At 42.5% G+C, this 23,652-nt stretch overlaps 1 protein-coding gene across 4 annotated transcripts in view; it reads right to left on the bottom strand.

The window, feature by feature from the left end:
• Positions 1-549: 549 nt before the first annotated feature.
• Positions 550-23,652, bottom strand: part of SLC8A3 (solute carrier family 8 member A3) — a 169,933-nt gene continuing 146,830 nt past the window's right edge. For all 4 annotated transcript variants that reach the window (XM_083606464.1, XM_083606466.1, XM_083606465.1 and 1 more), the window contains exons 5-8: positions 6,545-6,669; positions 5,153-5,252; positions 2,796-3,071; positions 550-1,100 (exon numbers count right to left, since the gene is read on the bottom strand). In XM_083606464.1, the coding sequence (XP_083462590.1) occupies positions 724-1,100; positions 2,796-3,071; positions 5,153-5,252; positions 6,545-6,669 (878 nt within the window). In that variant the 3' untranslated portion in view covers positions 550-723. The remainder of the gene's footprint in view (positions 1,101-2,795; positions 3,072-5,152; positions 5,253-6,544; positions 6,670-23,652) is intronic.

Genomic DNA, 23,652 nt, shown 5'->3' on the forward strand with positions numbered 1-23,652 from the left:
AGGCAGGTGACATTCTCCAGCCTTCAATGGTATATTTCCTGCACTGTCTGTGTGTCTGTCTGTCTGTCTGTCTGTGTTTGCATTTCAAATGCAACAGGCTAGCACTGTAACTCTAAAAGAAAGTGAAAAGAGTGAGCTTTTTCATAGACATTGTTTATGCAATGTAAAAAAGAAGAAGAAGAAGAAGAAGAAGGAAAAAGAAAAGCATTTTCATCTCCAGCACTGACACTGGCATGAGGTTTGGATGTGTTGACCACTTTCAGGCCCTGACTGAGTGCTAAAAAAGGAAAAATATAGATCAAGTAAGATTTGCCACCCCCAGTTTTTTTGTTTTTTAAAAAACCACCCAAATATCCACCCAAATTATTTATAGGCTTTCCATCTGAATACGTGACATTTGGTAAGGCGGAGGAAGGAATAAAGTTGAGGTCAGCAGCAACGTTTGAACAAATAGGTACTTTGAGAAGCTGCTGGCATTTCTGATTTGACTGGATGGGATCAGCGGCTGGGTTGACATGGTTGGCTTTATTTTAATTGTCAGGGTTTCCCCCCCCTTGTATGAGGATAGTTTTGCCCTTCTTAAAGCCCAGTTGTCCTTCAGTCTGGGCCGTTATGGAATCTTGATTGATAGCTGTCAGTCCTGGTTTGACAACGCTTTGAGGACTGGCATCCAATGAGGTAACGAAGGAGGGGGAAAGCCCTCCCTTCTTCCAGCTCCGTGGCTTAGAACCCTTTGATGTAGCAATAGGCCTCCAGGGTGGCAAACAAAATGTACAGGAGCCACAAGCTCACAAAGAGCAAAGTTGTGGCAAGTCTGCACCCTTTGGGGCCCCCCAGTTCCCCTCCGAGGTGAGGCCGCCTCCGGTACAGCAGGACGCTGACGCAGACGAAAGCGAAGATGGTGAACAGCGTCACAGAGAAGGCGAGGGTGCCTGCTGACACGTGGAACTCCTCTCCCTGGTAAGCCCAGTAGATGGCGGCCACTGACCACGCCAGTCCAATGCCCAAGAAGACGTTGACGGCATTGCTGCCCGTGACATTGCCAATGGAAGCATCTGCATACACGTCCTGGACGGCGGCTGCTTTGCTAGCAAAAGTGTCTGAAAGGGAGAGGTGAAACAAGGGCATGAGGAACAACGGAAAACAGCGGGGGGTGGGTCAGTCATGCTAACTTAGAGCAAGATACTGGCAGACAGAGGATGGAGGTATCTTTTTTGGGGTGCAAGGAGAAGAGCTGGAAACGTAGGCCCCACTTCAATGAGGTGGTAAACAACCTTGTGTCTAGGCTAGAGCATTTCAGTCTGCAATGAGAACTCGCATAGTGGCGAAGGGATTTCATCTATCTGCTTATTTGTTGTGAGGAGGAGCATTTAGTTGTGTGAACCCCTGCTGCAATCTGAAATGGTGCATCCCAGGTTCAGGTATGACTATCACCTCAGAAGAATCAAGGCCTTACCCGAAGGGTCAATGCATATAATCAGTGGAATATCCATTAATCTAAAAGGTTTATAAGCCACCTTTTAGCGTAACTACTCACATACGATGGAAACGCACAATATGAAAATCCCAGATTACAGTGAAATGTATTCAAAACATAAAAGGCAAAAAAGGTAAAGGACCCTTGGACAGTTAAGTCCAGTCAAAAGCGACTATGGGGTTGTGGCGCTCATCTTGCTTTCAGGCCGAGAGAGCTGGTGTTTGTCCACAGCTTTCTGGGTCATGTGGCCAGCATGACCAAACTGCTTCTGGTGCAATGGAACACCGTGAAGGAAACCAGAGTGCATGGAAACACCACAATGGTACCTATTTATCTACTTGCACTGGTGTGCTTTCAAATTGCTAGGTTGGCAGGAGCTGGGACAGAGCAACAGGAGCTCACTCTGTTGACCTTCTGATTGGCAAGCCCAAGAGGTTCAGTGGTTTAGACCACAGCACCACCTGCGTCCCTTCTCATTTTCTCATCACCTTCCTCATTTTCCATTATTGCAATATTCCATTTTTTCAGCCCGGGGAATGCATTCTCTTGTGAGCAATGTTCTAGGGGCTGCATGGTGGTGATGCGCTGAGCCAGAGGGAACAAGCAACAGACAGGACACTTAACCTTTTTTCGGTAGGTTATATCCCAGCCACACAAATTCAGAGGTTCTCTCTCTCTAGATAAATACCCCACCTGTCACCAGATCTCCCACCCCCACCACTTCCAAGCAAACAAGAGACATTATCAGAGTTCAAGGACGATTTTCAGCCAGGCAAAAAGCACCTGAGGAACAGGGCCAGTGAGGGGTGTGGCCTAGAAAGGGGAGTGGCCTGGAGAATGACCCAAGTGCCAAAGAGAGAGGCCAGAGGGCCACTCTCAGCAACTCACTTCAGGTCCCCTATCCCTCCATTACTGAGTATTGTGCCTTAAGAAACCTCTTAAGTGTGGTAGTCATTTCAGATAACCAGCCATCATAGGAAAGTGTGTGTTTTTCATGTAACAGATATGACCATGTCAAGGGGCTAAGTTGGTGTATGGTTACATGATTACTTCTTTTCCCCACAACCCTGCTCCCAAGCTATTTCCAGCACTTGTGCTCCCAAACAGTCTCAGAGACTGGGAGAAAATGTGCAGCATTATGGGGTAGAAAACAAGTTGTGGAATTGCCGCACCAGGAGAGGAGGAAGGCCATGGCAGGCAGGGGACAGGGGGAGCAGCCTCTGCTGCTGCATCTCCCAAGCATATTCTGCCCCCCACCGCACTGGTATGACTGGCCAAACATAGAGAAAGCCAACCATTCACCCAAGAGCCTCCTCACCTGGAACTGAAGTCCCAAAGGCTACAAAGATAACAGCAGTCACTGAATCCTTGAGGCCAATGGTGCAGCCAAAGTGAGAAGCCAAGTCTCCAATGACGGCGGTGAGCATGCCGATGATCAAGATGGACACGATGAAGCAAGCCCAGCCGTTGCAGTACTCGGTGGGTGGGACGCAGGCAAAGAGCACCTTCCAGAAGACCGTCAGGAAGTGCATGACATAGTCAAAGCAGGAGGGCAGGCGCTCTTCGCCAGACTCATCCTCATCCTCGTCGCCAGCTGCAGGAAACAGGAAAGAGGAAACCCTGAATTGGTAGTCTCTGTGGGAACCACACTACATTGAGCGTCACCACTCCACAGCGTCGCAGGAAGTTCTTGTGGACAATGCTGAGTTCTGGTACTTGCTTTCTACAGCTGCTTTGTTACTCTGACCTTCTGCAGTAGGGGTGGAGAATGTATGCTCCAGATGTTGCTAGACATTGTCTCTGATCATGCCGGCTGGGGCTGATGGGTGTAGGAGTCCAACAACTTCTGGAGGGCCAAAGATTGGCTGCCCTTGACCTACATCTTCCCCCTCCACCTGCAGACATGAATAGCCCTTCCTGGACATTAGCCTGCCTTCCTTGCTTGCAGTATTCCAGTCCTACCTTGCTGCTGCCTGACCCTCCCAAAAGGTGCCTCAAAATCTGATCTTGCCATGAATCGTTAGACTATGATTCTTGCTGGCAAGAACATTCATGACCTTTAGAAACACAGAAGTAGTGAGTTGCTTACTTTGGGAAGCTAACCAGGAGATACACTCTCCTCTAAGCTGACCATAGTAAAAGCCTCTTTCCACTCAGAGGTCTTAATTAGAGCTGGAAAAATAAATGCTTCTGTTAGCTTTACCTTAGTTTCCTCTGCTTCTCTGGGGCTACTGAGGGTTAGGAAGGTGAAATGCTTAAGGACAGCAATGGGGTTCTCCACAACCTGTAATGGTACCAGCATCTTTGAAAGTGGGTCAACAACAAGAGAAGCATCTCTTAATGCCCTTAACTTTGTTCTTGCATGAGGACTCAGAGGATATGGTCATATTTATTACCATAGCAACAGCATCATGAAAATACTGAAGGCCACTCAGGCATTCCTATTCATCTTTTCTCACACGAAGCAAGCAAGCATACATTTGAACTCAAAGGGTATTCAAAGAAATAGCTTCCCTGCACAACACAGTAGTTGAACCGCACATTCACTGACAAGACACTGGACCACAGGCTTCTCCTTGTTGTGAGGTTTGCCGTACCGTAACACACTCGGGGTTATTAAATGAAGCTAGCAAAACGGGTGTGGCACGTGGGATACCTGGCATCAGGGTGGAAGGATGGTTTTGCCCTCATCATGGCAATGGCTCCAAGTGCAAAGTCATTTATATGGAAGAAAGATAAGGTGTGTCCTTGGAGGCATCCTTCGGGGTGGCTAAGCCTGCTTCCCATCCATTTTACTTATGTTGGCTGATTGGAAATTAACCCTTCATCCAGGAAGAATGCAATGTGCCCTGCAAGCTAAGGTGCCCCATGAAACATCTCGCAATGGGGTACCACAGCTTTAAAAGGGAAGCAGCTGTTTTCTTCTGTTTTATTTGCTACCTTTTTATATTTCTATTTTGTGCCAAAATATTATACAGTTTCTTTGTGGGGCTTTTTTTAATGGAGATACTTACTCCTGGGTGAATTCCTAATAATCCCAATCACAAAAGAAAATTATTTTTAAGCACTGTTCATGACTGAGAACTAAGGGGGCAATTTCCATGCTTCATGTGAGCTGCCAAAGTGTAGGTGAAGCTGGGATGAATTAAGTGTCCTAATATAATCTAGCAGACCAATCAACTAGTTTAATCTTGTTGATTAATCAGGATGGACCCCTTTTTAATTGGTGAGGGCTACTTTTAATTACTGAATCTGAGAATTAAGTGAGCAATGCAGTTCATTTTTGAGGCTATTTTGATCTTGGCAAGTCTCTGTAATAGAAACTGGAGGCGGAGGGAGAGAAAGTTCAATAAAACAGCTGCTCATTTTAACAATGACTGATCTCACATTTCCTTGGATATCTTAAAGAGTCACCTAGATTTACGTTTTGCAAATGTGCAAATAAAAAAAGGTAACATTTGTTGTTTAAAATGCTGGTGAACAGTCATTCTGTGTCCAATGTGTGGGTGAAACAAGATAGCAAAACATAAGAGGGAAAACCTGCAAAAACTCTGGCCCATCTGCAAATCTGAGGCCTCTGAGTGGAGACCTTAGTGGTAGGTGGTGCAGGGCACAGTGATAATCAAAATGGGTTTTTCCTCCTCTCTCACTGTGGGTCCCAGTACCCCATCTCACCTGCGCTGACAGTAATGGCTTCCAGGAACTGGTCCCGCCACGAATGCGTTCCTACAACCAAGGCCAGGTTTGTCTTCTTGATGAGCTTGTCCACAGTACTCTGTCAATGACAGAAACACAAAGATTAGGCACCTGTTTGTGTACAGGAGCAGCAATGTACTGCATAGCTCCTCCCTCTAGCCTTCGCACAAAGAGCGTAGCTTTCTGTGATGCTTTCGCGAACACAGCTGTACATGCCAAGGTTCTCTGTGCCAGGGTTAGGGACAGGAGCCACTCAGTGGTCCTCCAATTCCCGATCCAGTGTTGACCAACACAGGAGCAAGTCTCACCCCTCCAAACAGGGCTCAAGCTGATGGCCGCCACCATGTCTTGAGGGGGTGAATTTCACAGTTTAATGGTAAGAAAACTATATTCCCACAGAACAAACCACTGCCATGTTAGGAAAGAAAAGAAGAGGAGGTAAGCTTAGAAGCCTGTCAGTTGGAAGGCAAGCTTCCCTTGATGGCCAGCTTATGGCCCTAGAGTGAAATCTACCTCTACTGCCCTATTTCAAGACCAAAGAAGTGAAAGAGAGCGGCGGAGGAATCCAAGGCTGAAGCAGCATAGAAATGATATCCCGCACGTGACCCAATGCTCTCTACTTCCTTTTCAGCTATTGACTGTGACTGTGGCCACAGTAAACAGGTTTTATGTCCATCTGCTACAACAAACAGTAAGGCAAAAGGGAACAGTGCAAGCAAATGTTTTTACTGACAAATGTATAGGAATATCTCTCTTTTTAAGAAGCACAGTTGTAAACATGACTGCGCAGACTGAGTAGGCGCTAAAGAACAACATTTACTATCATCTGTTCTTTCATGTGAAGCATAATAAGGAATGCTTTTTCTGGTGATATATTTGCCAACTGCTTGCTTCTTTTCCAGATTTTGTCTTTCAATGGCAGCCACTGGATTAATCAACGGAATGAATGGTGACAACTCTTCTTAGCTGTGCATGGCCATGTAATTGTTGGGCATATCTGGCCAAGTTGCTGTTCAAACAATATATTTTGGACTCACTCAGGATTGGCTGGCCTTCTTTTCAGCAGTCACATGTCAGGAGAGGGTTGTTGGATGATAGAAGGCAGCCTAATTCTGTAATGTTGTAATTCAAGTATTACTCTATTTTTCCTCAGATCCCTCCCTATCCTTTTCTCAATGGTCTTGCTACTTATTTTTCTCATTTTCTTCTCTCCCCCCTCAGAGCCTATACCTCTCTCTTTCCCTGCCCTTCACTGTTGTTTCCCTTTTCATACACCACTCTTTCTTCCCTTCCTTTCATCCTTTCTTCATTCTCTGGTCAATCCCTATCCTGTACTTCCTCCTCCAAAGTCTCCTGATACCCAACACTGACCTTGAATTCATAGGACTCTTCAATGATGACCTCCAGCTTAGGATGCTCGCCCAGTATTGGCTTCCCCATCTCTGCAATACGCTTGGCTTCCTCCTCTTCCATTGTCAGCTTCCTTTCTGCCACTTCTGTGGGAAAAATGTCAACATACAGAGAGAATGTCCTCCACACTTCCAACAAAGGGGAGAGGACACTGGGCAAAAGAGCTGGGCTGGGCAAAGAAGGGGCTCGTATGCTGCCAGTCTCCATCACAAGCTCCACAGAACAGATCTCATGAAGGTGGGGCTTAGGTGTTGATACTACTTACCTCAACTGTCTTATATTGGCCAAAACAGAGAGTCAATCCATTTTGGGGGGTCGGTTATGCTTTTTTCTTTTGTTCTTGGAAATGGAAGTTTACTCCAGTTTGGGAAATGCCCAAAGTGGAAACTTGTTGAAAATATTGGAACAGTTTCCTCCGTCCCTACTGTTTTCAATTTTATATTTGCACTGGTTGTTTTCTAGAACCACAATCCAACACAGTGTTGCATATATTGACTCAAACATCCAGAAGTTCATGCTGTCTTGTGGCTTTAGTCATTTTAATCTGGATTTTCTTTGAGGTCTTGCTATAAGTACATGAAAATGAGAAAGCATGCATTGTTTTGGGACAACCTGATTATATGAGAATATGAAAAAACACATTGATCCTTTGAAAATGAGAATAGAAAAAATCTTCCGGTTCAGCGCGACTCTGAGTCAGGCGGGGATCTTTTCCTCGGAGAAGAATCCCGAGCTTTTCGGAGGAAATAGGGGTTCCACAGGGCGCCGTGGTCCCCTGAAAAAGTATCTGGTGGGCGTTCAGATACACTGGTTCCCGCGGAGCCAAAAAGCGGACCTCCCAGCCGTCAGGTAACTCTGTTTGGGAGCGAAGAGTACGGCGGGGGGGGGGGGGGAAGCGGGCTGAGGGAAGCCATAGCTGCCTCCGAAAACGCGAAGCCCCGAGCCTGCAGGAGAAGCGCTGGATTCTCAAAAGAAAGGAATTCGAGCCTAAAAAAAGGGTTAAAACTAAAGTGGATGTTATTTAAGGAAAGACTCGAAGAAAAGGAAGTTAAAACGAGCTCGACTTTTACCTGAAGTCAGCGTGGACGCAGAGACCTAAGCAAAGCGGGAGAAAGTGTAAGTGACACTAGCGGCTAAAGTTTTTCTCCCCGCTCTACGCTCTCTAAGACTATTTTAGAGGATATAAAATATCTGGCAAGAGAGAAAAGTAGAGGGGGAGCAAAGAGGTAACATTTGAAAACTGTCTGATATAATCTAGCCCTCTTCGAGATAGTGGGAAGAGGAAGAACTCAGCTTCATTCCTGAAAGTTCTGCGTAACGGAAGACTCCATTGCGCTACGGCGTGGGCGCCATTACTTATTGATTTTCGTGATTTTCGTGATTTTCGTGCTTTAGAAGAGAGAGGGAAAGGGAGGTACGGTATCGGTGCCCCCCTCCCCTCCTTGAAACTCGGGACTATAGATTGACTATAATTGATATTGCTTTTCTTTTCCTGAGGAAAAGAATTGGAAAACCTTCTCCTCCCCCTCTTTCTCTCCGTGTGCTTTCCTCCATCACTCTATTGTTGGCAGACCTCTGGTGGAAGGGAGAGAAACTACAACTCACTTTGTTAGCATTTGCTAACCTCCCTGGGCTGGCTTAACGCCTCTGAAAGTATCTGAAAGTCGGACTCAAACACCTGAGGGAAGGACCTTGGTTTGCTGGAATTTCTTTTGGACCCTCCTGCTGATCGGATTTGTAGTGGAACCTAGCCCAATTGGGGGCAAGAAGATAAAGAAGACAAGAAGATAAGGAGTGGTTCTATTAAAAAGATATTATTCTACAAAAGATATTATAAGGAATAGACTATTAAGAGTCAGGAAGAGCTGGCTTAAATATCTGATCTGATCTGATCTAGACTTAAACTCTGGATATTTACGATTGGAATATAATTTGAATTATGACCGGAGCCCTGAATTTGGATCCTTGACTTTCTTTTTGGTGGGATGTTGGAATACTTTATTTAGTGGGCTAGCTAAACTGGGGACATTAAGAAGAAATTATTGGAACACTATTTCAGATGTCCTAGTGGAACTGGTTTTGAGCTTTGTTGTTACTGATAGAATTGCATTACCATTACTATTAATTTTTTTTTCTTACACTTAATTGAAAATGTCCCATCAACCAAAGAAAGGTGGGAATGGGGGGACTCCAGTAGAAAGAAAGGGGTCCAAGCAAGAATCAGATTTCAGATCGGAAATCTTAAAAATGTTCGCAGAGATTAGACAAAGTGAGAAGAATTTAGAAACAAAAATAGAACAGGTAGATTTAAAGATAGGGAAAATGGACAGGAAAATAGACGAAACTGTAAATGAATTGAAAGGTCAAATTAGGGAGGTATCCAAAAGAACTCATACACTAGAGGAGGGAATGAAAAAGACAAAATTGGAAATGAAAGAACTGAAACGTGAAGATGACAAAATTAGAGTAGGTCTCTTAGAAACTAATAAATCACAAGAGGAAATGTGGGATGCGATCTCCATGAATGAACTTAGACAACGGGAAGTTAATCTAAGACTGAGGGGGGTCCCAGAAAACCAAGGTGAAAACATCAGACAAAAATTAATAATAGAATTGGCACAATGGTTGGAGTACCAAGTAGAAGAGATAGCAGGCATGGTACAGAATGCCTTCAGAATGAAAGTGAGAACAACAAGGGCAAGAAGATTGCCAGGAGACTGTCTGATAACTTTCAAGGATAGAGATATGAGAAATTTGGTACTCCAAAAAAATAGAGAAAAAAGACTAATGATAGATGGGAGTTATATAATTATTTTTAAAGACATTCCAATTAGACTGTTAAAACGAAGAGACCCCTATAAGCCTCAGGTGCAAATTCTTAAAAAGAACAATATTGAATTCAAATGGGAGTTCCCGGAGGGGATCTCCTTTACTTATAAAAACAAGAGACACAGACTGTCCAGCCCGGAAGAGATAGGTAAATTTCAGAGGAAATATAAGGAATTGTTAATAGAGGAAGAAGAAGAACTTAAAGGAGCAACAGGAGGAGAGGAGGTTAAAGGCGTGAAGGACTTGGGGGAGAGGAAAAAATCGGGAGAAAGACTAGAGGGAGAAGAGGAGGGGGAGGGAGAGGAGGAGGAGGAGGAGGAAGAAGAAGAAAGACTATAAAGAATTACTATATAGGGAAAATCTTTTTTTTTTTTTGATTATTTGGAAATAAAATGGCGTTAAAATTATGGAATTGGAATATTAATGGATTGAACGATAAAAAAAAACGGAATAAGGTGGAACAATTTCTAAAGAAAAAAAACCTAGATATAATCTGTTTGCAGGAGACACACGTGGCGAAAAGGCATAGGAAAATTTTAGTGAATAAAAGACTTGGAAATGAATTTATATCCTCAGACAAAGAAAAAAAAAGAGGAGTGATATTGTATATAAAAAATAAACTTGAGGCTCAGCAAGTATTTAAGGATGAAGAGGGAAGAATCATAGCTGTCCAAATCAATTGGCAAGGTGAAAAACTAATAGTTGTTGGGATTTATGCACCTAATGGAAACAAAACAGACTTTTATAAAAATTTGGAAGAAAAACTGCTGGAATATGTAGATCAAAAAATAATCCTGATGGGTGATATGAATGGGGTAGTGTCAACAGAAATGGATAGACTGAGAGATGGTGGGACAAAAGAAGGTAAACTACCCAAAACATTTTTCGAAATGGTCAAAGATTGTAACTTAATCGATATTTGGAGGTTAAAACACCCGCTAGAAAAACAATTCACCTTTTACTCAGAACCAAATCAATCGATGTCCAGAATTGATCAAGTCTGGATCTCGAGTGAATTAATTTCAAGAATTATTCAGGTAGAAATTGAACCAAGAGTAATTTCAGACCATAGTCCAATTAAACTAGAACTTAAAGGCTTTGAAGAAAGATCATTTAGGTGGAGAATAAACGAAGGCCTATTTGATGATCAAAATTTTATCCAAGAGGCACAGAAGAAAGTAAACGATTACTTTGTGGATAATTGTAATAAAGGAACGAAGATGAGTATAGTATGGGACGCAAGCAAGGCAGTGATGAGAGGGTTCTTTATACAAAAAAACTCATTTAAAAAGAAGAACAGAGAGAAAGCAAAGACAGAGATTTTAAAACAAATTATGGAAAATGAGAAAAAGCTAATTAAAAAACCAAATAATATAAGAATTAGACAAAGTATTAAAGCCCTGCAAACTCAATTTGCGATGATAATAAATAAAGAGGTGGAATGGAACATTAAAAGAATTAGACAAAAAAACTTTGAGTTTGCAAATAAATCAGGAAGATGGCTTGCTTGGCAGATTAAGAAAAGGAAAGAACAAAGTACAATAAACAAAATTAATGTGGAAGGAGAAGAGATAGTTAGCCCCAAGGGTATTAGAAAAGGATTTCTGGACTTCTACAGACACTTGTATAGGAATAAAGAAAAGAACAGTATGAGAAAAATAGAAAGATATCTAAAAGGAAAAGAAGTGCAAAAGATCCCAACAGAAGCAACAGAAAGGCTGAACACCCAGATTAATAATGAGGAGATTAAGGAGGTAATTACAGAATTGAAAAATGGGAAATCCCCAGGACCAGATGGGTTCACAGCAAGGTATTATAAAGAGTTGAGAACAGCTCTAACAACACCATTAAAAGAAGTAATGAATAACATTTTAAAAGAGAGAGAGATTCCGGGGACTTGGAAAGATGCATTCATAACTTTTATTCCAAAAGAGGATGTGGACCAAACACAAGTAAAAAATTATAGACCGATTTCCCTATTAAATACGGATTATAAAATATTTGCAGGAATAATGGCGAAGAGATTAAAAAAGGTATTACAAGAAATCATTCATGAGGACCAAGCGGGTTTCCTTCCTGGCAGACAGATGAGGGATAATGTGAGGAACATAATAAATACGCTAGAATATCTGACAGCTAGGAATGAAAGACAGGCAATGCTAATGTTTGTGGATGCCGAAAAGGCATTTGATAATGTATCATGGGATTTCATGTTAAAAAATATGGAATATATGGAATTGGGAAATGATTTTTTGAACGGAATTAAGGCAATATATACTGAACAAAAGGCGAAATTGATAGTGAATAATGTGATAACAGAAGAAATCGAAATATCAAAAGGTACTAGACAGGGCTGTCCGCTCTCACCTTTGCTGTTCATAATGGTCTTGGAGGTTTTTCTGAATTCAATTAGGGAAAATAAAAGGATAAAGGGGGTGATAGTAGGCAAAAATGAATACAAAGTTAAGGCCTTTGCCGACGATTTGGTAATAATGGTGGAAGATCCGATGAATAACGCTCTTGAAGTGTTAGAGGAGATTGAGAAGTTTGGCGAGGTCGCAGGCTTTAAGTTAAATAGGAAAAAAACTAAAATTATAATTAAAAATATGGACCAAACAATGACTGAAGTGCTGCAGCAACAAATAGGTATTGAAGCTGTTAAAAAGGTTAAATACCTGGGAATATGGTTAACTCCAAAAAATATTGATTTGTATCAAAATAATTATGTTCCGGTCTGGAATCGAATTAAGAAAGATCTGGAGGGATGGGGAAGGCTAAAACTGTCCTTTTGGGGCAGAATCTCAATGGTGAAGATGAACGTGCTCCCAAGGATGCTATTCTTATTCCAAATGATCCCAATATTAAAAGGAGTAAAGATATTTGAGGAATGGCAAAGAATGATCTCAAGATACATCTGGCAGGGCAAAAAGCCGAGAATTAAATATAAATTATTAACAGATGCAAAAGAAAGAGGAGGCTTCGCCCTGCCAGATTTAAGACTATACTATGAGGCCTCATGTCTTTGCTGGATAAAAGAATGGATAAAACTTAAAAATACTAAACTACTGGATTTGGAGGGTTTTGATGCAAGATTTGGGTGGCACGCGCATTTATGGCAAGAGAAGAAACTGGGTTATAAACCGTTCGAAAACCACATCTTCCGGAAATCGTTGTTGGAAGTGTGGGACAGATATAAGAACATATTGGAAATGGGAGTCCCACACTGGCTATCCCCACTAGAGATTATGGGAGTTAAGAAAACTAACATGAGAAGTAACTGGATTACTTATGGAGACTTGGTGGTAAAAGAAGATGGGAAATGGAGACTGAAACCATATGAGCAAGTAAAAGAACATGTGTTTGATTGGCTGCACTATTATCAGATAAGTAATATGTTTAAAAAGGATATGAAAGAAAGAGGGTATAAGGAAAAAGACTCGAAATTCCAAACAGAAATTGTTAATAATGATTGTAAGATAATTTCAAAAATGTATAAAATTCTATTGGAATGGTATACGTTGGATGAGGAAGTTAAAGCAGTAATGATCCACTGGGCCAGGGATTTAGGGTATAGTATAGATTTGGAAGATTGGAAAAAAATATGGAATGAAAACCTGAAGTTTACAGCATGCACTACGTTGAAGGAAAACACTATGAAGATGGTATACAGATGGTATATGACCCCTGCTAAATTAGCAAAAATGTATAAAATCTGTAATAAATGTTGGAAATGCGGGGAGAAGGAGGGTACATTTATACATATGTGGTGGGAGTGCAAAAAAGTGAAGGGATTCTGGGAACTGGTTTACAATGAGCTAAAGAAAATGCTGAAATATAGCTTTGTGAAGAAACCAGAGGCCTTCTTGTTGGGAATAACTAGAAATGATATAAAGAGGAGGGATCGCAAAATCTTCCAATACGCAACAACAGCTGCGAGAATATTGCTGGCCCAAAGGTGGAAGCAGAAAGAACTTCCAAACATCGAAGAATGGAGAGAAAAACTGACAAATTTCGCAGAACTTGATAAACTAACTGGGAAAATCAGACTTAAGAGAGACCATGAGTTTTTAGAGGACTGGGGGAAATTTAGAGATTATTTGAAAACTGTATGTGAGGAAAATACAACGCTAGTGTGTTTTAAAGAAGCTTTGTGAAAAAAATAAGGAATATTGCAAAAATGTAAAAGAGGATGGGAAAATGTATTAAAATGGTAATACTATAATTAAGGAATGTGTAGATAAGAAATTAAGTACGGATGATTGTCAGAGGAGTTGAGGGAGGTCGAATAAGTTAAAATAAGTGATGTTTAAAATTGTATGATTAGAGATATTATGGAAAACTCAATAAAATATTTAAAAAAAAAGAGAATAGAAAAAATTAGCAGATGCCAATATTTTATTGGAAACAAAGATTTCAGTAGGCAAATGCAATAACTCAATATGAAGTGAATTGATCAAGGAAAGGAAATGATTGAGGTGAGGGCCATATTATTCTGTAAGATGTCCTTCTATGGCACTCAATGCTGCTAATTCAGTTTGGGAGAGATTGAGGTATCTATTATTTCTTTCTCTGTTCTTTTAAGAAAACTTCAATGGTTTCTATGTTTGCAATGAAGAAGAATTTCCCCCAATGATTACACAATCACACTTAGTAATTTGTTCAACTTAGTAGTGAAGGCTCACTCAGTTATGTGTGGGACACACACAGAGTTATGTGTGCACATGCACTTACTGTTTCCTGTGCTTCAATGAATCATTATTTGTTGCATTTATATCCCACCTTTTTTTACTCTAAGAGCTCCTAAGGTGGCATACATGGTTCGCCCCCACTTCATTTAATCCCCACAACAACCCTGTGATACCCCCTGTGATACAGGGGTTAGGCTGAGAGGCAGTGACTTGGCCAAGGCAAGGCTGGCCTCTCAGGTCCTAGTCCAACATTAACTGCTATGCAATGATGGTATCTCATTCATAGAATCACAGAACTATAGAGTTGGAAGGGACCCTGAGGATCATCTGGTCCAACCCCCCTGCAATGCAGGAATATGCGGCTTTCCTTTACAAGGATTGAACCTGCAGCCTTGGCGTTATCAGGACCATGCCCTAACCAACTGAGCTATCCAGGCTGACTTCATACGAGTTCTTTTAAATGTTCAGAAGAAACAAATCATGAGTGAACTACATGGTTTTCATCGCCACATTGTGCAGGGGTGGGGAACCTTTTTGAGCCCAAGGGCCACACTTCCTTGTGGCCAACTTCTGAGAGCTAAATGAGAATGAAGCGTGGGGTTAGAGGCAAAGTGGCTGGAGCAATGGAATGCAGTCGTTAAGTAGGTCATATTCCAGCCACACATAAACCAGAGGTTTCTACACCCAAACACCACATACACCTCTCCAGGCAAAGCAGAGGCATTATCAGCCAGGCAAAAACACTTGAAGAGGTGTGTGGAGCAGGGCCAGGGAGAGGTGTGGTTTGGGGACAAGGGATGCAGCCCATGGACAGGCATGGTCTAGAGCTGCTTATGGAGGCCTGGAGGGGTTGTATTTGGCTCCTGGGCCTGAGGCTCCTCACACCTGTCATAGTGCAATGAAGGACCTGGGAGGACGTTTCACTGAACAAAATCTTGTCTTCAGGACAGGGAGGGAATTCAAGGTAAATGAATTCATTAGACCATCTTCGGCTAACTTGGTGCCCTCTAGAGATTTTGGATTGCAACTCCCATCATCCTCAGCCAGCAGAGCCAACGGCTGGAGACAATGGAAGCTGCAGTCCAAGAAAATCTGGAGAGTCACAAGTTATCCATCCCTGCACTAAGTCTTCCTCCACCCTGTACACCATTCACAGATCTCTTTGTTAACAGGCAGTAAATATATAGTGTTATTAACAATAAACAGAATTTTCTTGACAAAACTATTACGCTTCTGCCAAAAGTGCTTGTGACAATATTCTATAGAGCAATCTCAATCCACGTAGGAGGTTTTGATCAACAGGGGACAATAAATAGAGAGTTAATTGAACAACAAGAGTAAGAAAGGATGGAGGTAAGCAAGATAAAGCAGTGAAACAAATCTTTTAAAAATATATCAAATAATCTACAATGTGGTGTATAATTTATAATTTATATTGTGCAGGGTGAACTTTCAGGATTTGCTTTTGCTGCTTTGGCAATTTTGATGTTAGAAACAGCTCATTGAAAACTTTCCTTGTCCATGGTGCTGATGGGCACTGCTCATTGAATTAATAAAAGCAACAGAACTTAGGACTTCTTCACACTTACCTTTTCTCCACTCTTTCCAGACATGGCCTGCACTTTAAAGCTCCATGTCTGATGGGTCCCCCTTTTTTGCTCCAAAGCTTTCCCCACAAAAATCCGCCTCTCAAGCTCAACGGGAGCAACTGGTTTTCTGCTGAAAACCCGAAGTCAAGTTTGCTTTCCAATGTTTTATCCATTGATTTCTATCTGCTGCAGTTAAATAAAGTCCACCCCCAACTGTAATTGGTTCACTCTTCTTTCCAGGTTGTGTGCATTCATATGTGATACTGGTAGCATGCTGGTTTTGTTTTGTTTTGTTTTTTTGCAGTCTTTCCCACATGGATCTGTTTGTGTCTGCCTGGGGCGTCAGTTTGTGAAGTTGTGCATGATATGACTGACACGGGAAGCCAAGGATTACAGCCTCCTGGTGTGGTCTTTCACACACTTACTAAAAAGTAAGTCTCAGTGTGTATCATGCTTTCAAGCAAACACCTATAAGGCTGTGCGTTTAGAGAGCAGTCATGAACCTGTGGAAATCACTTCCAGTCATTGCTGTTGGTGTTATTATCACCCTTACTAGAATTGATGCTCTGCCTTTCTCCTGCAAATGTTCAAGGCAGCTGAACAGTGGCCCCCTAAAAATGCAAAGAATGAAAGTTCCCTATTAAAATTAATCTTAAAACAAAAGCCCATAATAAGAAAGGATCACAAAACCAGTAGTAGTCAAAACCTCCAGCTGTCAATTAAGATACAAGACTGAAATAATAATAAGTCTTGTTGGTCTACCTGCCTGCAGGTGAGTAGCAACAGGCCAGGTCAACCTCCCTCAGGAGCACAATCTAGTTGAAAGTACCCTGCCCTGTGCCACATATGAAACAACCTACAGTGCTGCTTTGGGAAAGCAGTAGAGTTAGTAGCTATGGCAACTAGTGTCCTTCTCGCCTTTCTTTGATGAACACCCTGGCCGTTCAGTTATGCACTGGCACGCAAAGGAAACATAACCCAGGAGTCTAAACCCTGTAGGTGCATGGGTTATAAGGCTTTCACTTGGATTTATGAAGACTTCGGGTCATTCTGTGAGCACAAGATGCCTTATGTGAAAGGACTTATAAATCCTGCATGGACTCCCACAGGCCTCATATTCTCCGTAAGAAATTATTCAGAGGCTAAAAACTCTGCACAGATGCTCCATATATCATTAAAACTTTGCCTCAACTCAAAAAGCCTTCCGGACTACAAATATTATTAACTTTGCAAGGCCAGCACAATTTACAGAACACACAAGGACTCCTGTTTCAGGAGACCACATTAATCTGTTGCAGCAACAGCAGCAGCAAAGACAAATCCATCCACCTTTTGAAGTCAGTAGCACGTTGAAGTGTCAGGGCTCTTTTGTGAGCTCCCACCGAGTGCTCCAGAACGGGGAATCCCCTGCATGAGTCAGAAATAGCTCCACAAAAGAACAGAAGCAGAAACTAGATGCATCTCTGAATGTCGGAGCCATAATCCTTTAATGTTCCTTCTAGGTGTTCAACTGAGGAATATCCCCAAGCACTTGAGTCATCGCCATACAGACTTATGGGCATCACTTTTCAGCACCGTAAACTGAATTTATCTTTCTTTCTTTTCTCCAACACTGAAATTTCCAGAGGCAATAGCAATGGTGCTAGCACCTGCATACTATGAGAACTGAAGCAACAGGCATGGGGGGGGGGACTATGAGGCTTAACAAGTCTTCCGTGCACTTCAACTCCAGACCTCACTAAGGGTTCGTCCACAGGTCCGTGATTTTTAGGCACAAGTCCGAGTGGGTTTTTTGTTTATCCTGCCGCTTTCCTGGGAAAACCCAGAGAGGCATATCCTACGTTTTTCCCCAGATAAATTTGTCCTGGGAAATTGCTGGAAACACATTGCTGGAATTGCCTTGGGCCCACAGATGAAGTCCCACCAAATTGTGGCAAATGACTCAGACTCAGCTGTCCCCCTGCAAAATTTCAGTTGCTGTGTTAGTTTTTCTGATGGTATAAAAATGTTTTCCTAACAGTCTATCATGAAAGTTTGCACCCTCTTCCACCTTTAAGGGACGGTCAATCTAGCAGCAACCAACGGGTAAGTAATAAGTTCATTTTTGGATACATCGGAATGATTTCTGGTATGTCCATTTGTAGCTGCTATGTGCAGGCTAGAGATGGGAAGGCCTGGGAAAAAACCTGAAAAAATGGGGGGGGGACAAGGGGGAAATCTGGGTCCCCCCCATTTTTTTCCCGGCCTTCCCATCTCTAGTGCAGGCCACTTGAAATTTCTCATTGAGATGTCTGTGGCTTTAGGGTAAGCTACCTATAAGTGCATCACCAGGTGGACTGAATGCTTTTCTCCACATCACTGAAAAGTGGTCTGAAAACATCTGTCTGCTCAGAGAAAGTCATTCATTGGCTTGCAGTCCATGGCATGCATTCCTCTGCTAGGGATGCTCTATTCATTCCTCACTTAAATCATGGGGTGCATCTTCCTGCAACAGACCCAGCCATCCTCTAGAACTGAAGAGACAAATTTGTGTGGCATAGAGCTCTCCTGCTGTTCCTAAGCATGTTCCTGGAGAGGAGTCACTGGCTACTGCTATGGGCACAGTGTACATGGGCCGCATGCCTGGGCATTTTGCAATGTTTTCAGCACATTGTGTGCTCAGCTGAGGGCTATAAGGGGACTTACAAGGCTCCACGGAACCCTTTGAGCCTTAGAGAGGAGACCAAGAGATGACAGGCATCTTCAAATATCTAAAGGGCTGTGATATGTGAGGCGTGAAGGCAGCTCTCTGCATGGCCCTTTCCACCTGGCCTAGGAGGCGGGGCCCACACTCACCAGCCCTACTGAAGAGGCTCCTCATGAGGCCGGAGGAACATCGCCCAGCTAATGTTTTATTGATTTATTGAGTTTAATATGCTGTAAACCGCTTTGAGATGTTTATTAAAAATATAAAGCAGTATAGAAATAAATAAATAAATAAATAAATAAATAAATAAATAAATAAATAATAATAAATGGAGCAGGCTTGTTTTCTCCTGCTCCATAGACTAGGACCTGAACCAATGGATTCAAGTTACAAGAAAGGAGATTCCAACTAAACATCGGGAAGAACTTTCTGACAGTAAGAGCTGTTTGACAGTAGAACAGACTCCCACAAGAGCTGGTTGACTCTCCTTCCTTGGAGATTTTTAAATAGAGGTTGGATGGCCATCTGTCATGTATGATCTAGCTGTGATTCCTGCGTTGCAGGGGATTTGACTAGATGACCCTTGGGGTCCCTTCCAACTCTACAGTTCTACAATTCCTTTCTTGTATGTTCAGACTGTACTTTCTCACTCCCAGAGAAGTATGCTTTTGGGGGCCATTCAAAAAGAAAGAAAGAGGCATCGGAACTGACTGTTCCTGGCCTGATCCATTCACAACAATGATAACGACGGTCACAACTTTTCATGTAGCACCATCTCCCCAGCTTCTGGCACTCAAGGAGCCATACAGAGAATAACAAATGCACAAAGATTTTCAAGAGGAAGGAAGATACCATAAAGGAGAAATCGACTGCTGACAAGTCCACAGCACAGTTAAAACAAATCGGCTTTCAGGTCCTCTTTAAAGATAGGAAGGAAGGCACAGCCGTGAACAGTGAAGGGAGAGATCGGCGACGAAGGCACAATCGCCCACAGGCTTAAAGTGGCAGGAGTCCCAACAGCAGGTATGTCCGGGAACAAAAAAAGCTGAAGAGTTTTTAATTTGACAGGTCAAGTCTGTCAAGGTGAAAGCTGCCAAACTGCAGCTTAATTATTAACCAGCCCTGATTTGTTTGCATCAGCCTCAGTACTCAGCTTTCAACATGGCTTGCACCCGAGACTCCCAGCTGTCAAGTCCAATTAGTCCTGATAAGGTCTGGAGATGCCAGGCAGGGAAACGAATGTGCCAGTTCCTCCTCGGCTCCCATCTCTGCTTTCCAGATATGGCAAAGGTTGGGAGGAAATAATTCCACCTTAACACCCCTCATTCTGAACTTAAGCAAGTGCTAAACGGCAGGTGGGAGGCAAGATGCCCTCTTTCTGGACAAGGAGAAATGGAGGGTGCATTTCCAGGATGGTGGGGCAAGCCCACCCTTATTGCAAGAGGTGTAAATCACAGACACTCTGGAGTGAGTGAACGTGGTTCCAAAATGATACTGAGATTTACTTTAGAGGGAATAAAGGTGAGTCTGCACTGAAAACATCACAAAGCATTTATGTCCAGGTGGATAATGATCACGTCCATCCTGGACATTACACTTCTTGTGATGACTGAGACTCCTGTGCCAAATTCCCCATCTATATGTCTATCTATCATCTATCTATCTATCTATCTATCATCCATCCATCCTGCATGAATCACCCTCAATATAAAAACAACTGTAGGATGATATAAGAAGACATTTAAAAACTATCAATTTATTATAAACCAAACCAACAGTGCAATAAAACTAGGATGAACCAAACCTTCAACCAACTAAAAATGCTATAACATGCCTGGGCAAATAAGGTTTTGAGCACATGCCAAAAAGAACACAATATTGGTGTCAGGCATGCCTCCCTTGGGTACATCATGTGTGCGTTATTGTGGCATTTTTTGGATTGCACCATTTATATTTATCATTTAAAATTTGTTTTAAACTTTACTGTACATTGCTTAGAAAACTATGGCATGGGGTGATTAACAAACAATACTACAACTATTAGTTTAAATAATCATGCATTGGTGAATTGTTTTACATAGTGACAGATTGCGTGAATTATCTGTTGTAGGAGTATTTCACTGCATAAACTGTGATGAACTAGGCTCTGATGACCCATAAGTTCAACATGTGTCTGATATGTCAGAATATTCGAACAATGAGTCACTCTGCCAGAAATTTGAGTTGGAGTAGCTTCAGTCACAACTTAAGTGTAGTTCCTATTTACATGACTACTAGAATTCCATATCTCTGAATCTTGGTGATGTCCAGATATGAAACTCTGGACTCCTTCCTTATCTTTGCCGTTACATAGCTAACCCTCATGACCAAGATTCTCAAAGAGGGAAGGTGTTAGAAGAGTCACAAAGTCTCTCACCCTGTGGCTCTCGACATCTTTTGGAACTTCAAAGCCCAGTTAAGGTGCCACAACAGTTAAGAACATAGCAATATTTCCTAGTACACCTTGTGCCTCTAGAAGATTCTATTTTGAATGTCAAACATTCAGATAGAGGCTCATTGATGGTGCAGGTCAGGAACAGGCAGCAGTGGCCTTCCAGATATTGTTTGAGTCCTCAAACTTCCCTCAGCTTCTGCCCACATGGTCAATGGTCAGTGATGATGGGAGCTGTAATCAAGTAACACTTGTAGAGCAGAGGTCCTCCATCCCTAGCATAGGTCAATGTTAGAATATAGGATTAAAAAGCCCACATGCTTTCATCATTCCTTCACATCTTCATACACCCTAGTTTGAATTGTTCTGAATTTGGATAGTTTTAGGTAGGCATCCTTACAAACATGTAATGCCTAGTTCTGAGAGACAAACAAACAAACAAACAAACGGGTTATCAAGAGCAACCGAACTTCTGAAGCGCAGAGAAAGCATGTAATGTACATAGAAGACTCATGAACATGGGGACAATAATACAGCCATTGTGTCACACTGTCACAGAGTAAGTGAGTGAGAGAGAGATGGAGAAGGAGAGTGTGTTTGTGTGAGAGAGAGACAGGGAGAGTTTTCTACGCAGAGCTAGACCTAAAGAAGGCTACACAACATAGAAGTTTTGTGGTGGTGGGGAGGCAGAAGCTAGAGGCAAAGAGACTTCAATGTAATTTTCAACGTAATTTTTTCCAACACTCCTGAAATGTTTGCATTTTCTAAATCTAACATGACATGGACTAAGTGAAAATGTCACCTCCATTCTTTACTTATTAGTCATGATCTGTCCTGAGTGGCACTCTACGTGCGCAGTGGCATATGCATTTTTTATGTTGCTCTGGATATCATCTGCCACAGGATTTACAGGGTTTGAAGTACATCGTCCATGCGTCCAAGGGATGTCAACGAAGCCCATGGAAGGGAGCCCGACTGCAGAAGTTAAGTGGAGGAGAAGTGTCATTATATAAACCTTGCTCACTCAACAGCTCATCTAAAGGAGGGGGGTGCTGTATGGAGCAGATGTGGCTGGTGAGGAATTGGTGCTGTGTTCTGGGCAACTTTTTTCTTTCCTAACATGGTCAGAGATTTAGCCTCTTTCCTTATTAACTTAAGAGCAACTTCCAGTAGTGCCAAGTGAGTGAATTATCCAATGCTACCTGCCAAAAGCAATCAAATCTGAGCACAAGAAAGGGCAGAAATCGTATTATTTTAATACATATTATTTGGTTCCAGAAGATCTGATTAAATTAGCACACTACTGAATTAGAGCAACAAAATTACTATGGGAACAGCTGAGAAAGACTTCCTGAAACTGAAGAGCTGATCAAATTATAAGAAGGAAAGAGCCTCTTTGCTTCCCAGTTATTCTCCAGTTGGTGTCTCTCTCTCTTTGTACACAAGGGATCCAGGTGTGTATACAAAGAATGTAATATAGAAATGTCTCTGGAGGTGTTTTAGTTTCGTCTCTCTAGATAACAGGAAGCCACCAATCACAGCAGCTTCTTGAATCCTGAGTGCATGTTGGCATTGAAATGTACATTTACAACTAAGAGAGTATTCATGTTCATGTGCCGTTCTTACTCTACTTTATACAGTCATACCTCATGTTATGTTTGCTTCATGATACGTTTTTTCAGGTTGTGTCCTGCGGTGACCTGGAAGTACTGAAAGGGTTACTTCCGGGTTTTGCCCCTCGTGCATGCGCAGACGTGCAAAATGACGTCATGTGCATGCGCAGAAGCAGCAAATCGCAACTCGCGTGTGTGCAGACACGCCGCTGCGGGTTGCGTTCTATTCATGTTGCAAACAGGCCTCTGGAACGGATCCCGTTTGCAACCAGAGGTACATATATGCTTTACAGATACTTATAAATTCTTTTTGGGGTGGGGAAAAAATGGCGAGAATCATTCCTAGCTGACAGAGATTTGGGGGCACGTTACATGCTTGGCCCCTGTGTGCTTCCACCAGTAGCCCCCTAACTTCCATCCACTTCTTTTTTCTGCTTGAGGAGCTCCTCTGCTAACAGGGATTGGGTCATCTGACATGCAATGTTATGCAGACCTACTGAACGTGAGCCAAAGGTAAGGTGCCATTACCGATGAACACACTAGGTGAACTCTGTGGTGTGTGACGGAAGCCATATAACTTTTAGATTGGAGGCAGGGAACAGCTTTTAAGAGATGTGAGCGATATGATAAAGGCATTGTTGCCTACGATGTAAACACTCGTCTCCTTTGTCCTGTTATCAGTGATGACCAGTCTGGTGGTTTGCTGCCAGGAATTTCTGGCAGCTGCTCTGAAGAATAAGGGTGGCAAAGTGCTTCTACGCTATAACAATGGGGAGGCAGTGGTGGAGGAAAGGGCATTGCAGTCGTCCCTGGAGAAATGTGTGGCTGCTTCCTAGAGGGCCTCAGCAGCCTATACAGGCATTTGGCCTGCTAGCCAGTCAGCAGCCACTGCTTCTAGGGGGTTGCTGCTAAGAATGGGCTCAACTCCTTTCATCAGTTATTCAGCTGCTGCAGAAAGTAATTATTTCCAGGGATTCCCTCCACTGCCCACTGCTGCCCTCCATTATTCGAGACAAAAGAAGGTTTGCACTACATACACCTATACACTTTAATTTGTATTGGTTCACTGCCCAGAGAAAGTTAGTTTTGGGTGGTATGCAAACAGTGTTAATAAATAAAATGGCAGTCTAGTCAATTTCTACACATGGAATGGGAAGGAGGACGCCATTTTGCTATTTGCATCTTAGGCCAGCTTCAATGTACTCTTGGTGGGGTATCTCACTACTGTGTGAC

Source organism: Podarcis filfolensis (assembly GCF_964270895.1).
Source record: "Podarcis filfolensis genome assembly, chromosome: 1".
Taxonomy (NCBI): Eukaryota; Metazoa; Chordata; class Lepidosauria; order Squamata; family Lacertidae; genus Podarcis; species Podarcis filfolensis.